The 16,033-nt window shown below is 48.3% G+C and overlaps 1 gene segment (V, D, J or C); it reads right to left on the bottom strand.

Moving 5' to 3' along the window:
- Window positions 1-236: 236 nt before the first annotated feature.
- LOC122541490 (Ig gamma-2A chain C region-like) lies at window positions 237-15,532 on the bottom strand. The segment is given in 6 exon segments: window positions 237-524; window positions 6,152-6,470; window positions 7,776-8,096; window positions 10,362-10,679; window positions 13,092-13,469; window positions 15,355-15,532. Coding segments are annotated over 6 exon segments (1,377 nt in total).
- Window positions 15,533-16,033: the final 501 nt, after the last annotated feature.

Here is a 16,033-nt window from a genome sequence, read left to right as displayed (position 1 = left end):
TTCGCTCCTCCCTCGCACCTCTCGGCAAATGGAGGCCCCAACACCTGAAGTGAGTCTTTTAAACAGTTGTACTTTTAAATGGATAGTTCAGTCCTTGTAGATAAAGATGTACAGAGCATCCACACGCTCACCACTGCCCAGGCTCCTCCTAACTGCTGATGGCTAGGCCTCACGCTGGTCCCTGGCTCTTGAGTAGATTCACCCCTTAAAGCCACATTATTACTTTGAAAAAACAATTAAGCCAAGGTAATTATTTTTATTATTTAATGCTTGCAACAGCTCTAAGGTGAATTCACAATCCTTAGAGATCAGTTATTCATTACCTAAGATTGTCTGTTTTATTTAACATTTAGTTAAAGGGGAAATATTCTTTTTTTACTATTAATAGTTTCAAATCACCATGAGTGGGTAAGAGAATGAAATAGCTCTCACTCCGTCTGATGAGGAATGTCACTTCAGTGTTTCGTTGGTGAGGGCATTTGAAGATTTCAGATGATTGGGTCAATCGTTGGTAGGAACATCAACTGAAAGAGAAAGATTATTTCAAGAGCAGGTTCATGATGGTCACAATTTCTAATGATGAGCTGAACTTGTCACACGTTGAAGGATGATGCTGGTCAGTAGGCCCCAGCGATGGGATAGCTCACTGGGTCACTGACCAACCAGCTCCTCTCAGGCTGAGAGGGGAGTGATGGCAATTAACTCGCCCTATCAGATTCCCCTACCCTCACCAACACTGCAGATCCGAGTGACCAGAAGTGGCTGGCCTATCAGAGGCTGTCAGGAACTTTCAGATCTAGAAGTCCAAGTTTGAGGACTACAAATGAGTGGTCGGGGTGTGGAGTGGGGGTGGTAGGGGGAGCGAGTTGAATCCAGCAGGGGAAGGATTTTATTTCTTCTTCTTGGGAGAGGTGGGCAGAGGCAATGACAGAGGGGTGGCTTTCAGACCTCACCTGCCCCACATTCATGCTGATTGGGTCACCATGGTTACACCAGTCAGGAAAGTAGTCACTTCTCTCACCTTAGTGAAAGGGGTCAAGGGAGGGAGGGGGGGGGGGATGCAGGAGGGTAGGGGGCAAGCTGAGGCTATTAGTTGGTCACTAATTGATTGTTTAAGAGCCTTAATTACTGTCTGGTTGAGACTGTTGCCCTTTGACCTTTTTTCCCAGGATTTTGAGTCAGAGGGGGCAGGAAGGTGGGGACGGCATCTCTCCGGGGCAAACCTGCCCTTTTCTTTATCCCCCTTCTCACCACCTCCAGGATGGACAAAATGTTTCTAAATTACTATTTGAAAAAAAAAATGCGTGGGATCCTCAGCTCTAAAAGCAAGGCAGAGGGTGTGGTTTGTATTCAGTGGACAGGAGGGACAGACAGCGATTTAACTTAAAAAGGACACTACAGCCCATCCCACCTACACCGCCAGACACTTTCATGTTCAATGCTGGGGCCTTGCTGACTTTTCTGAATCCTGCTGAAAACAGAGACATTTTCCATCTTCTAGATTAGTGGTGCTGGAAAAACACAGCAGTTCAGGCAGCATCCAAGGAACAGTAAAATCGATGTTTCGGGCAAAAGCCCTTCATCCGGAATACGTTTTCCATCATCTGTTTATCAGAACATGTGCAAGAATGTCAAATTTCACACCCATTTCTACACGGGGGTGGGGTGGGGCAAGAGAAACATGGCTTGTTCAGCTAGCAAGCCAACTCTGACTGGCTGAGGTCTTACCATGGAGAACGATTTGCCCCCCATGCTCTCACTAATTCAGTGTACTAGAATGTATACATTTAGTATGCAGAGGATGAGGCAGTGTGAAAGAGTGTGTGTTCCTTCCAGCACAGGCATAAATGCATCATATTGCAAAGGTGTTGATGTATGTAGCTAGTTTCAGCTGCAGACAGAGAGTTGAGAGGTTGGTGCCAGCGGTTCTGAGAAGCGCAACTGGCTGGGGAGATTTGGAAGATCCAACGCAGCCATATGACACAGAAAGAGGCCTTTTTTGGTCTAGATCCCTTTTCCTATCCATGTATCTGTACAAACTGTGGAGATCTGGGGGCAACAGCTAGTCCAAATCCAAGACCTCACTTCCAAATCACTTTCTGAGGATCTGGGAGATCCAATTGATGAGAGTGAAGTTTTTAAATTGTGGATTGGCAGTGAGGCAGCCATTTCCCATCTGTAACTCCCCGATTCCCAACACTCCACTCTCTCAAAGACTTTGCACCTCGGCCAAATGCTGTTTTGTTTTGGGTTTCAATTTTCGTCCACCAGAGAGTTCAAATCAGAAAATTAGCATCAAAACTTTATAAATCATCAATTGATTGACATCTGGGTGTTCTTATCTAATTCTGGGCAGCAAACATTCCAAACACATCAAGGTGTCGAAGAGGAGATTTATTTGACCAGAGCAGCCACAGCGGTGAGGGAACAAAACAGAAATAATTGGAGAAACTCAGCAGCTCTGGCAGCCTCTGAGCAGAGAGAAACAGAGTTAATGTTTCAGGTCCAGTGACCGTTTTACAGAACAAAGTGAGGGAAACTGGAGGATGAGGTGTGGAGTGTGTAAGGGGTAGTGAGGGTGAGGGTGAGAGTGTGGAGTGTGTAACGGGGTAGTGAGCGTGAGGGTGTGGTGTGTGTAGGGGGTAGTGAAGGTGTGGGTATGGAGTGTGTAAGGGGGTAGTGAGGGTGAGGGTATGGAGTGTGTAAGGGGATCGTGAGGGTGAGGGTGTGGAGTGTGTAACGGGGTCGTGAGGGTGTGGTGTTTATAGGGGGTAGTGAGGGTGAGGGTATGGAGTGTGTAAGGGGTAGTGAGGGTGAGTGTGTGGTGTGTGTAGGGTGTAGTGAGGGTGAGGGTATGGTGTGTGCAGGGGGCAGTGAGGGTGACGGTGTGGAGTGTGTAAGGGGTAGTGAGGGTGAGGGTGTGGAGTGTGTAAGGGGTAGTGAGGGTGAGTGTGTGGTGTGTGTAGGGTGTAGTGAGGGTGAGGGTATGGTGTGTGTAAGGGGGTAGTGAGGATGAGGGTGTGGTGTGTGTAGGGGGTAGTGAGGGTGAGGGTATGGTGTGTGTAAGGGGGTAGTGAGGGTGAGGGTATGGTGTGTGTAAGGGGGTAGTGAGGGTGAGGGTGTGGTGTGTGTAGGGGGTAGTGAGGGTGAGGGTGAGAGTGTGGAGTGTGTAACGGGGTCGTGAGGGTGAGGGTATGGTGTGTGTAAGGGGGTAGTGAGCGTGAGGGTGTGGTGTGTGTAGGGGGTAGTGAAGGTGTGGGTATGGAGTGTGTAAGGGGGTAGTGAGGGTGAGGGTGTGGAGTGTGTAACGGGGTCGTGAGGGTGAGGGTATGGTGTGTGTAAGGGGGTAGTGAGCGTGAGGGTGTGGTGTGTGTAGGGGGTAGTGAGCGTGAGGGTGTGGTGTGTGTAGGGGGTAGTGAGGGTGACGGTGTGGAATGTGTAAGGGGTAGTGAGGGTGAGGGTGTGGAGTGTGTTAGGGGTAGTGAGGGTGAGGGTATGGTGTGTGTAGGGTGTAGTGAGGGTGAGGGTATGGTGTGTGTAAGGGGGTAGTGAGGATGAGGGTGTGGTGTGTAAGGGGGTCATGAGGGTGAGGGTGTCGAGTATGTAACGGGGTCATGAGGGTGAGGGTGTGGTGTGTGTAGGGGGTAGTGAGGGTGAGGGTGTGGAGTGTGTAATGGGGTCCTGAGGCTGAGGGTGTGGAATGTGTAACGGGGTCGTGAGGGTAAGGGTGTGGTGTGTGTCGGGGGTAGTGAGGGTGTGGTTGTGGAGTGTGTAAGGGGGTAATGAGTGTGAGGGTGTGGAGTGTGTAAGGGGGTAGTGAGGGTGATGGTGTGGTTTGTGTAAGGGGGTAGTGGGGGTGGGGGTTGGAGTGTGTAACAAGGTAGTGAGGGTGAGGGTGTGGATTGTGTAAGGAAGGGGCTTTAGTGAGGGTGAGTTTAAAGAGTGTGTAAGGGGGCGTTCGTGCGGGTGAGGTTAAGGAGTGTCTAGTGGGTTAGTGTGGGTGAGGGTGTGGAGTGTGTAACGGGGTAGTGAGGGTGAGGGTATATTGGGAGTATGGTGTGTGTAAGGGGCAGTGAGGGTGAGGGTGTGGTATGTGTAAGGGGTAGCAAGGTGGAGGTTACCATTATGGGGTAGCGAGGTAGAGGTTACCATTAGGGGGTAGCGAGTTGGAGGTTACCATTATGGGGTAGCGAGGTGGAGGTTACCATTATGGGTTAGCGAGGTGGAGGTTACCATTATGGGGTAGCAAGGTGGAGGTTACCATTATGGGGTAGTGAGTTAGAGGTTACCATTATGGGGTAGTGAGGTAGAGGTTACCATTATGGGGTAGCGAGGTAGAGGTTACCATTAGGGGGTAGCGAGTTGGAGGTTACCATTAGGGGGTAGCGAGGTGGAGGTTACCATTATGGGGTAGTGAAGTACAGGTTACCGTTATGGGGTAGTGAGGTCGAGGTAACCATTATGGGGTAACGAGGTAGAGGTTACCATTATAGGTAGCTATGTGGATGTTACCATTATGGGGTAATGAGGTGGAGGTTACCATTATGGGGTAACGAGGTAGAGGTTACCATTATAGGTAGCTATGTGGATGTTACCATTATGGGGTAATGAGGTGGAGGTTACCATTATGGGGTAGTGAGGTAGAGGTTACCATTATGGGGTAGTGAGTTAGAGGTTACCATTACGGGGTAGTGACGTTGAGGTTACCATTATGGGTTAGTGAGGTGGAGGTTATGAGGTGGAGGTTACCATTATGGGGTAGTGAGGTAGAGGTTACCATTATGGGTTAGTGAGTTAGAGGTTACCATTATGGGGTAGTGAGGTAGAGGTTACCATTACGGGGTAGTGAGGTAGAGGTTACCATTACGGGATAGTAAGTTAGAGGTTACCATTATGGGTTAGTGAGTTAGAGGTTACCATTATGGGGTAGTGAGGTAGAGGTTACCATTACGGGATAGTGAGTTAGAGGTTACCATTACGGGGTAGTGAGGTAGAGGTTACCATTATGGGTTAGTGAGTTAGAGGTTACCATTACGGGGTAGTGAGGTAGAGGTTACCATTATGGGTTAGTGAGGTGGAGGTTATGAGGTAGAGGTTACCATTATGGGGTAATGAGATGGAGGTTACCATTATGGGGTAGCAAGGTGGAGGTTACCATTATGGGGTAATGAGGTAGAGGTTACCATTATGAGGTAGTGAGGTGGAGGTTACCATTATGGGGTAGTCAGGTGGATGTTACCATTATGGGGTAGCGAGGTGGAGGTTACCATTATGGGTTAGCTAGGTGGAGGTTACCATTATGGGGTAGTGAGTTAGAGGTTACCATTAATGGGGTAGCTAGGTGGAGGTTACCATTATGGGGTAGTGAGGTTGAGGTTACCATTATGGGGTAGCTAGGTGGAAGTTATCATTATGGGTTAGTGAGGTAGAGGTTACCATTATGGGGTAGCGAGGTAGAGGTTACCATTATGGGGTAGCAAGGTGGAGGTTACCATTATGGGGTAGTGAGATAGAGGTTACCATTAGGGGGTAGTGAGGTAGAGGTTACCATTACGGAGTAGCAAGGTGGAGGTTACCATTATGGGGTAGTGAGGTAGAGGTTACCATTATGGGGTAGTGAGGTAGAGGTTATGAGGTAGAGGTTACCATTATGGGGTAGTGAGGTAGAGGTTACCATTATGGGGTAGTGAGGTAGAGGTTACCATTATGGGGTAGCGAGGTAGAGGTTACCATTACGGGATAGTGAGGTAGAGGTTACCATTATGGGGTAGTGAGTTAGAGGTTACCATTATGGGGTAGTGAGGTAGAGGTTACCATTATGGGGTAGTGAGGTAGAGATTACCATTAGGGGGTAGCAAGGTGGAGGTTACCATTATGGGGTAGTGAGTTAGAGGTTACCATTATGGGGTAGCTATGTGGAGGTTACCATTATGGGGTAATGAGGTGGATGGTTACCATTATGGGGTAGTGAGGTAGAGGTTACCATTATGGGGTAGCGAGGTGGAGGTTACCATTATGGGGTAGTGAGGTAGAGGTTACCATTACCCTTCTGATGGGGCACCGCTGATCCCCCTACCCATCGAGGTGTGAAATACTGACCATACCCCCAGCTTGACACAGTTTGCATGTCCCATCACGTTGGGGCATTTACCTTATCTGGAACCGTTTCTTTAACGGGCTGGTGAGAGACTCATGTCTGACCTCACACATGTACGTCTGAGTGCGGTCCACATCCACCAAGGCAATGGTCATCTGACTGACTGTACTGTAGGTGCCACTCACATCCCTCACTACTGGGAAGTTGGTCACACTGCCCGGAACTTGCAAACCCCTCTCCGTTCTCCAGTTCACGTAGATTCCAGCGGGGTAGAACCCTGATATAAAACACGCCAACGTCACAGTATGTGGCCGCCGGGAGTCACTGGTCTGAACCTTGATGGGAGTTACCGTCGGTTGGAGGAAAATAAATTCTGTTACAGGCAGAGATAAAATATTTCAATCAACAGACATTTTCCCTCAAGGTCACCACAGCCATTAACTCTACCTGAGCATTTTTACTGACCCACGGGACCTGGTTGTGTTCGCAAAAGTACAATCAGCCAGAGACATGTTTCCCTCATTGAGTGGACAGAACAGGATCGCTCTGGCTGCCTGTCACATACCCAACAGTTACAGGACGTGAGTGTACAAATATCTAGTGGAACATGTAACAGGCGGTCAGTGCCTGAGAATGAAAGCAGATCAGTGCCTGACTATGCGAGGGATCATGTTACAGGCAGGTAATGCCTGAATATGAGAGGAGTTTTTAACTGGTGGTCAATGTACAAATGTAGGTAATTTTTCTCAATTGTCTGAGATGCAATTCAATCTGATTGTTAGAACCAAATCAGTTGAACTAACAGTAATTTCACACGATCTAAAACAGCTCTTGGTTTATATATTTGGTAACTTAAACTTGCTCACACACCATGTCTCTGATACCTGTGTGCCGACCACCTGTTCTCTGTTACCTTGATACCTTTACATTTACTCCAAGTTCTATCCTGATATCTGTAAATTTATTATCTGTTCTTCACCAACACCCCCGATACTTATGCATTTACCACCTGTTCTCCATTATCCTGATACCTGTACGTTTACCGCCTTTTCTACTTTATCCAGATACCTGTACATTTAATGCCTGTTTTCCATTATCCGGATACTTGTATATTTATGGCCTTATCATAGAATCCCTACAGTGTGGAAATAGGCCCTTCATCCCAACCAGTCCACACCACCCCTCCAAAGAGTAACCCACCCAGATCCATTCCCCCTACCCTATATTTACCCCTGACTAATGCACCTAACCCTAAACACTGGGCAATTTATCATGGCCAATCCACCTAACCTGCACATCTTTGGACCGTGGGAGGAAAGTGGAGCACCCGGAGGAACCCATACAGACATGGGGAGAATGGGCAAACTCCACACAGACAGTCGCCTGAGGCTGGAATGGAACCCGGGGTCCCTGGTGCAGTGGTAACCACTGAGCCACCGTGACCCCCTGTTGTCCATTTCTTTGATATCTATGTCTATTCTCCTCTCCCTGTGTTTCTATGCACTGATCACCTGTTATCCTTCCATCCCCCACCCGATTTGAGGTCGCTGCAGGTGTATTCAGGAATCGAGTTGGAGAAATATTGATTGAATGGCCTAATTGAGGATGAACATATGGTTGGTTTGCAATGGACCAGTGAGGGGGTGAATAGAAAAATCACCAAACAGAGCTGCCTTACCCCGGGTTTTATTGATGGTTTGGATGATGCTGTCTGGGACTGAGACATGCTGAATCTCACACGAGAAAAGTGCGCCCTGATTCCACATCTGCTCGGACGTGGTCAGCTCACTCTGGGAGGAGTAGGTGCCGTTTATATTGAGAACGGGCGGGTAGCTCTTGATGTTGTCGACCACCGGATTGCTGTTGATGAACCAGCGGAAAGAGATCTCCGCTGGGTAGAAGCCGGTTGCTAGGCAGACCAGGGTTGCCGTCTGCTTTGTGATGAGCTCCTGTAAGGTTGGTGACAGTAGATACAGCATCGGCTCCATGGGGTACCGCTCTGTAGAACAATCACAAGCGAGTCAGTCTCAGAGTAAAGTGGCAAATCAACAAGGCATTCTGGTAAGAAAGGCCAGCCTAGGAGACTCACACTGAAATCCAGTGGCACCTAGCAACATGAGGTTACCATTACCACAGGGCCTGCAGCAATGGGCTACCTGGTATCACCTGATCCTCTGACATTGCACGGTCTCGGTCATGCCATAGTAATGTTCCTACCTCTGAGCCAGGGCACCCAAGTCCAAGTCCCAACTGCTCCAGGGCTATGTCATAATATTCCTGGACGGGTGGATTAAAAAGTATTGTTGACAGTTTAAATGATTCACCACCTTAACATCTCAGTTTTAACCATTTAGGTGCTGTCTTTTAAGGGTATCCATTTGATTATTTTCCCATGACAGTGTCAAGTTGTTCCGGGAATTACTCCAGTACCTGAGATCCGTTCCCTTTCCCTGGATTGCCCTCCTTGCGAGGAAAGTAGTTTTTGAATGCATTCATGAGATACAACCATTGCTGGTAAGGGTGGCATTTATTGTCCTGAGAAGGTGGAGGGGGTAATGAGCTGCCTTCTCAAATTTGTCGCAGTCCTTGGGATATGAGGACACACAGTGCTGTTTGGAAGGGAGTTTCCTGATTTTGACCCAGTGACACTGAAGGAATGGCAATATACTTCCAAGTCTGATTCCAGGACCACTGTATGAAGGGAGACTGGATCTGTTAGGACTTTATTTCACTGGAGTTCAGAAGGCTGAGGAGTTATCTCGTTGAAAGTTATAAAATTCCACCAGGACTAGTTAGGGTAAATGCAGAAGGATATTCCTAATGTCCAGGGGTCTGGACCAATGGGTCACACTTTAAAACTATGAGGCAAACCATTCCGGGCTGAAGTTCAGAGAAATGTCTCCACCCAGTGACTGGGGAGGCTGTGGAATTCTTTGCCTCCGAAAGCAGGTGAGGTAAAAAAGACTGAATGTTCTCAAGAAGGTTTGTGGCTAAAGAGATTAAAGAGTCAGAGAGTCATGGAGATGTGCAGCATTGGTCCAACCCATCCATGCCGACCAGATATTCCAACCCAATGTAGTCCAACCTGCCAGCACCCGGCTCATATCCCTCCAAACCCTTTGTATTCATATACCCATCCAGATGCCTTTTAAATGCTATTATTGTACCAGCCTCCACCCACTGCCTCTCATAACTCATTCCATACACGCACCACCCTCTGTGTAGAAAGGTTGCCCCTTAAGTTTCTTTTATATCTTTCCCCTCTCACCCTAAAACTATGCCCTCTAGTTCTGGACTCCCCCAACCCAGGGAGAAGACTTTGTCTATTTATCTTTCCACACCCTTCATGATTTGATAAACCTTTATGAAGTCACCCTTCAGCCTCCTTGCTCCAGGGAAAACAGGATCAGCCTATTCAACCTCTGCTGATAGCACAAATCCTCCAACCCTGGCAACATCCAAGCTAGCAGGAACAGGGTATTGAGTGGGATGACCAGCCATGATCATATAAAATGGCACGGCAGTTCGAAGGGCTTTTTGGAGCTTTTTCCTGCTCCAATGGTTTATGTTTCTGTTTGACTGGCTCGGATGGAAACATGCAGGGAACGCTGTTCCCATGGATTTGCTGCCCTCGTCCTTCGAGATTAGATTAGATTACTTACAGCGTGGAAACAGGCCCTTCGGCCCAACAAGTCTGCACCCACCCTCCGAAGAGCAACCCACCCAGACCCATTCCCCTACATTTACCCTTCACCTAACACTACAGGCAATTTAGCATGGTCAATTCACCTCACCCACACATTTTGGACTGTGGGAGGAAAACGGAGCACCCGGAGGAAACCCACGCAGACACGGGGAGAATGTGCAAACTCCACACAGACAGTTGCCTGAGGTGGGAATTGAACCTGGGTCTCTGGCACTGTGAGGCAGCAGTGCTAACCACTGTGCCACCGTGCCACCCACAGTGTTCGTGGGTTTGGCATTGATGGTGGAGGGAGTGGATGGGAAGGTGGTGCCAATCGAGTGGGCTGCTTTGTCCTGACACACTGGCTCTTGACAGGCTGAGTCAATGTTTGCATTGACCTGATACCCAGGTGTGGGATGAGGGATGTGGGAAATTGGATTGGGGAGAGAGTGGGTAATGGTGAAGTGTGGGCACTGGTGCTGTTTGGAATGGGCTGCTTGAAGTCAGTGAAATTGGAGTGAGTCGGTGCATCTGGAGAGAAATACATTTGCTAGAATCAGTAAAAAGCGAGGGACCTACCAGCATTACTTATGTGCTTGGTGATGGGTGAAGGCAGTGCCCCATGGGATACTTGGCAGCTGATAATCGATCCTTTGACCCACTGGGATGTATCGATCACCAGCTTACTGATGGCAGTGTAAGTGCCGTTGTCTCCTAACAGTGAAGCAGACTGCGAGATTCCCCTGTGAACCTGGTCCCCATCGACACGCCAGGAGAAGGAGAGGTCATCTGGGTAAAAGTTTTCTCCCACGCAGAGCAGCGAGATGTTCGTTTGGAGAAAGATATCCTCAGGGTGTGGGTTTTGGAAATAAACCAATGGAGGAGATGCTGAGGGAGCTGAAATGGAAATGGATCTGTTACTTAGCGACTCAACACCGGCCTGACACTGATATCACCAAGATTCACTGTGCCAGGCTCGGACACCTCTGCCATGTTCAAAGGTGGTAAGGCATTAGCCTGGTGGCCTAGGGAACCAAAGTGCAGCTTGGTATGGCACAGGAGACCTCCTGGGATTGGGAGTGCTGTCACCCGGGCACAGCTGGAAGGATGTAACAGTGAGAGATACTGATTCAGAGTGGGCACACTCCATTCATTCCTGGGACAAGGAAGTTAGACAATGAGGAAAGGATGGGACAGACGAGGTCTGTAACGTTGGAGTTAGAAGAATGAGCGGCGATCTTATTGAAGAGTTGGAGGTGAACTGGGAGAGGTGCCTATCCGGAGGAGTAGGGCTGGGGTAAACCAGAACCTGGGAGACACTTGAGGAGAATTTCCTCTCTTGGCTGGTGCTGACTCTGTGGAGCTCTCTTCCCCAGAGAGTAGCAGAGGCTGGGTCCTTGAATAGATTTGAGGCTGAGTGACTGTAAGATAGATCAGCGTGTCAGTGATTGGGGGGGGGTGGGCAGGGGTGTAGGGATAAGAGATTTGAGGTTCAGATGACAGCTGGATGGGCCATGTTCGTACTGGCGAGTGTAGCAGGCTCAATGAGGTCGAATGGCCTGCTCCCACTCCCATGTCCTGTGTTTCTCATTGACGCAGTGGCTCAATGTTCCCGGATAATCAGAAGGCAGGGGATTAGCTCGTAGTTCCAGTCCTGAGCATTGCCCGGTGATCTACCCTAAAAACTGTTTAATGGTGGGTTGGTGAAAATGGCCAGGTCAGATTGGAATATCAGGCCCGTTTAAATAGGACCAGGAGTTGACATTTCACTAAACCCCTCCTGGGTGTTCTCACCGGTCAGAACACCACCCACCCCCACCACCACCACCATCACCGTGTCAGCCTGTATCCCCAGGAGTCCAGGAGAGCCAGAAGTGACTAAATTGCAACATACAAGATCTTGAGGGGCCTTGACCAGGGTGGGTGTGGACAGGACGTATCCTCTTGTGAGAGAATGTAGAACTCGGGGTCAGAGTTAACAATACGGGGGCGCCCATTTAAAACCGAGAGAGGAAAGGATTTGATACAAAATGTTTAAGTATCTTTAAGGCAGAGGAGATAAAGATTATCAGGGATTATGCAGGAATGTAGAGCTAAGGTCAAAATCAAATCAGCCAAAGTGTTTGTCTATCGGTCAGGTCACGAGCTAACATACCACTGCAGTAAGGGGCTGATTTGGGAACTGCTCTGCAGCTAATGTAGGTAGGTTGAAAGTTTAAAGTGCACTTCCTGAGGGGTGTTCACACAAAGTTAGGCTGATTCACCCTCTGAAAGGTATTCTGAAACGTCACTGGGTACAGACATTCAGGACAGCAGGGGGAAGGGTTGTCTTTGTACAGGTGCAGAGCCAATTCAATGCAGAGCCAATTCGGTATTCCCTGGCCCTGGGTCTGTTTTGCAGCCAAACAGGAAAATAAAGTGTACTCAGTCAGAGGCCTATGTGATCAACTCTGAGATCAGCTTGGCATTAAAAAGGTACTTGTTCTCATTGCTCAGTCCTTTGAGTATAGGAGTTGGGAAGTCATGTTGAGGTTGGACAGGACATTGGTGAGGCCTCTTCTGGAATACTGTATCCAGTTCTGGGTGTCCAGTTATAGGAAGGGTGTTATTAAGCTGGACAGGGTTCAGAAGAGATTTACCAGGATGTTGCTGGGTATGGAGGGCTTGAGTTATAAAGAAAGGCTGGATAGGCTGGGAGTTCTTTCACTGGAGCATAGGAGGTTGAGAGGTGACCTGATAGAAGTTTATAAAGTAATGAGAGATGAAGATAGAGTTCGTGGTAGTTGTCTTTTCCCTACGATGGGGGATTTCAAGATGAGAGGGTGCATTTTTAAGGTGAGAGGAGAGAGATTTAAAAAAGACATAGGGACAAATTTTTTTACACAGAGGGTGGTTTGTGTGTGGAATGAACTTCCTGAGGAAGTGGTGGATGCAGAACAGTAACAATGTTTAAAAGATGTTTGGATAAGGACATGAATAGGAAAGGTTTGGAGGGATATGGGCCAGGAGCAGGCAGGTGGGACTAGTTTAGTTTGGGATTATGGTCAGCATGGACTGGTTGGACCGAAGGGTCTGTTTCCATGCTGTATGACTGAATCTGAATATTGGCCAGGCGAACCCTGTCCACAGGTAGGAAGGAGCCTAAAGGACCAGGCTGCAGCGATGGGATAGACAAGGTTTGAAGGCTGGTACCCTTGACCAGGCAATACCACTTTCCACTCCCAACTTGACACTGCCCCAGTGGATTATATACTGAGGTTTTGTTAGACAGCAAGGTGTATAGAGAGACCGGGTCAAAAACTGACCTACCGGCTTTTACAGTGAGCGTGACTCCACATCCGCTCCAGTCTGTGCTGAATGGGAAGTAAGTGTTGGAGCTGCCACAGTAATATCTGGCTGAGTCCTCCTGTTGGAGGCCTTTTATTGTCAGTGAGAACTTCTGGCTGGTCCAGTCTTTGGAGCCAATGAAGCGATCGCTTACCACGGACGGGTAAAGAGCAATGCTCGATCCTGGCGTCCAGTAAAGAATCCACGAGATCATGAGATCCCCCGGCTTGGCGGATCCCCAGATGAGGTAATAATTATCCACAGTCCTGGTGGTGAAACAATTCAACGTCACTGTTTCATTTTCCCAGCGACTCAGAGATATGGGCGAAATATAGAGAGTGTCATCAGCTGCCAAAGGACCTGCAAGGCAAAAAAAACCCACACTCATGAGTCAACTCACTGTCAATCAGATTTAAAGTCATTTGCAAAAGTGTGAAAGCTGAATGGTTTGTTTTAATGCATTGAGTTACAGAAGGTGTTGTATTTATACACCGTGTGTTTCACAACCATCAGGTCTTATCCAAGAACTTGATAGCAATGGGCTTCTGGACTGAGCCATACCCTGTAGAAACTTCTCCTGAACATATCTTAGGAACCCATGGTCCTCTCTCCTTTATGCTGTCTACATTTGGATAATTGCATTTCATCTGTCATTTCCTTGCAGATTTCTCTATACCTTTCCCATTGTCGGTCCCCTGTAGAATACACCACGTAATGTTATGATGCAGTTATTGTCTCCGAGCTCTAACTAAACAGATTCTGTCCTTGATGCCTCTGGGATAACCCTCTATCCAACACTGTCATGTCCAGACTTACCTTCCTTTCTGCTTTCATCCTTTCCCATTTTTCCTGAACTCCTTATACCCAGGAATCTTTAACTCCCAGTCCTGCCTCTCTCTGATTCAGGTCTCCATTGTTGTCCCACCATCAGATTTCAATGGGTCTAACTGTCCCTGTAACCTGGGGATCTTGTTTATCACACACTATTCATGTGCAGCAAACTGAGTCTGGTGTATTCCACTCCCTTTCACTGTGACCTCCATCTTGTACATGATGGAGGTAAAGGTAAAGATACTCCTTTAGTTTTACCTGTCTCTACCAAATCTCTGTGTACATTTCACCTCTGACATTACCTCCTGATCTGCCCATCACTGTGGTGTTTGTTTAAGCCCTACCTGCGAAGCAAGCTGGCCCTACAAGGAGATCGATGCTGCTTCTCTCAGGAGTGAACTGTCAGGCCTGAGCTGACCCCAACAGCCAATGAACCCAAAATCCTCCCTCCTGCATTTGCTCTCTGCACAGTCTTCCCACTGCTGCATGCACTGGTACATTGGCACTGGGGGGTGTCCCACAGATTATTCCTTTTGAACTCCAATTTGTTCCTTTTTCCCTAGGCTCTGCCCTCATCCTGCTTTCTGGGGGGAATTGGGAAAGGTCTAGAGGGACAAATTTGCAAGAAAATGATAGGACTAGAATAAGCAGAGGGAATAATGCACTTGAAGTATCCGAATATAGAGACTGGTATAATGCCAGCAGAAAGCTTCCTGAAGTGTATTCGGGAGAGTTTTCTGTAGAGTATGGGCTTCAGTCCACTGTGGACTGAGACTCTGCTGTGTCTGGTTCTGGTGAACAAGATGGAAGATATGGAATGGAATTGCAGAATGGTTCCGGTGGTTACTCGGCCCAGTTTTTCCATGTGGGCCTTCCGCGACAGGAATGTAGCTTGGCCCATTCCCCCCAGCTTACCCCCAAACTACTGCAATTTTATTTTCTCTTTGGTTAATTGTCCAATTCTCTCTCAAAAGCTGACAGTACGACAAATGCCCCAATCGTCCAGGCACCAACTACTGACTCTGAGCTTGAGCGAGGGTCAGAAATGAGATTCTAACCCCGAGCCACATCCGGAAGCAGTGTAGGGGGAGCTAATATCGTGCTGGAGCTCCTCCTCCCCCTCCCCCCACACTGTCTCTGCTCCCCATTCAGTGAGCCCCATTATGTTTGTTGGTTGGGGGTTGGTTAGTGAGGATGTAGAGACAAAACCAGGGGATGACAGATAGGGTCACGTTCCTGTCTGTCTCCCATCGCCATCCAGACCCACACCAACCTGTGGTGAGAAGATCGAATTTGACCCATCGTCCCCTTAAGTCTCACGTGCCTTCAAGAGGGCCAAAGAGGAGGGGGAAGGGCGAAGGGAAGGGAGGAGAAAAGTCAAAGAGGCCGACGACACCCACAGTTGGCAGCCTACCTGCATGGGCAGCGAATAAGAGCAGAAGCGACCACATTCTCTAAGCTCTGTGGCAGAATCTTCGCAAATGGCAATTACAATTAGCCTTGGAGCTTAAGCTGTTCGAGGTGACAGAGAGGCATTTGGTTGCTCGACTGAAAGTAAGAGAGAGGCAACTGCTGAATATTGACCTGCCGTGTACCCCTCCCCAGCCTGATCCACTTATTGCAACAGGCTATTGTGCAGGTTAATCGTTCACTCATGAAGTCTGGCGTAAATAACTCCAACGGTATCTCGTACTGAACATGGAAACTTTCCTCTTAAGCCCTAGCTGGTCATTGAATTATTTTCATTTCCTGGGGTTTGGAACAAGTGCGTTGTTGCGTTTGTTACATTTTCCGGTCGTTCTGAAGGATAAACATGTGGATCATGTGGAAAAACACTGCAAGTATTTTTGGGACATCGTTTTAATGCTGAATTGACGTATTAAATGGGTAAAGTTTCACCAAGACTGGAACAAACTTAGAGCCTCTGGATGAGGGTTGAGCTATTCGGGACTGGGTTAAGGAGAGGGATGGAATTTTAAAGGCAGGAAGTTCAGAGGGGATTTGACACACGGCGGGATCTGGGAACCTGGAATGCAGTGTCTGTGAGGGTAGCACAGGTGGGAAGCAGAGGTTAGATGGATGAGCACTTGAAA

This window comes from Chiloscyllium plagiosum, unplaced genomic scaffold (genome assembly GCF_037043375.1).
Source record: "Chiloscyllium plagiosum isolate Xiang-an unplaced genomic scaffold, Cpla_swu_hap1 HiC_scaffold_35, whole genome shotgun sequence".
NCBI classification, from domain to species: Eukaryota; Metazoa; Chordata; class Chondrichthyes; order Orectolobiformes; family Hemiscylliidae; genus Chiloscyllium; species Chiloscyllium plagiosum.
The sequence above is the reverse complement of the archived record's forward strand: the minus strand, read 5'-3'. Positions and strand labels throughout refer to the sequence as shown.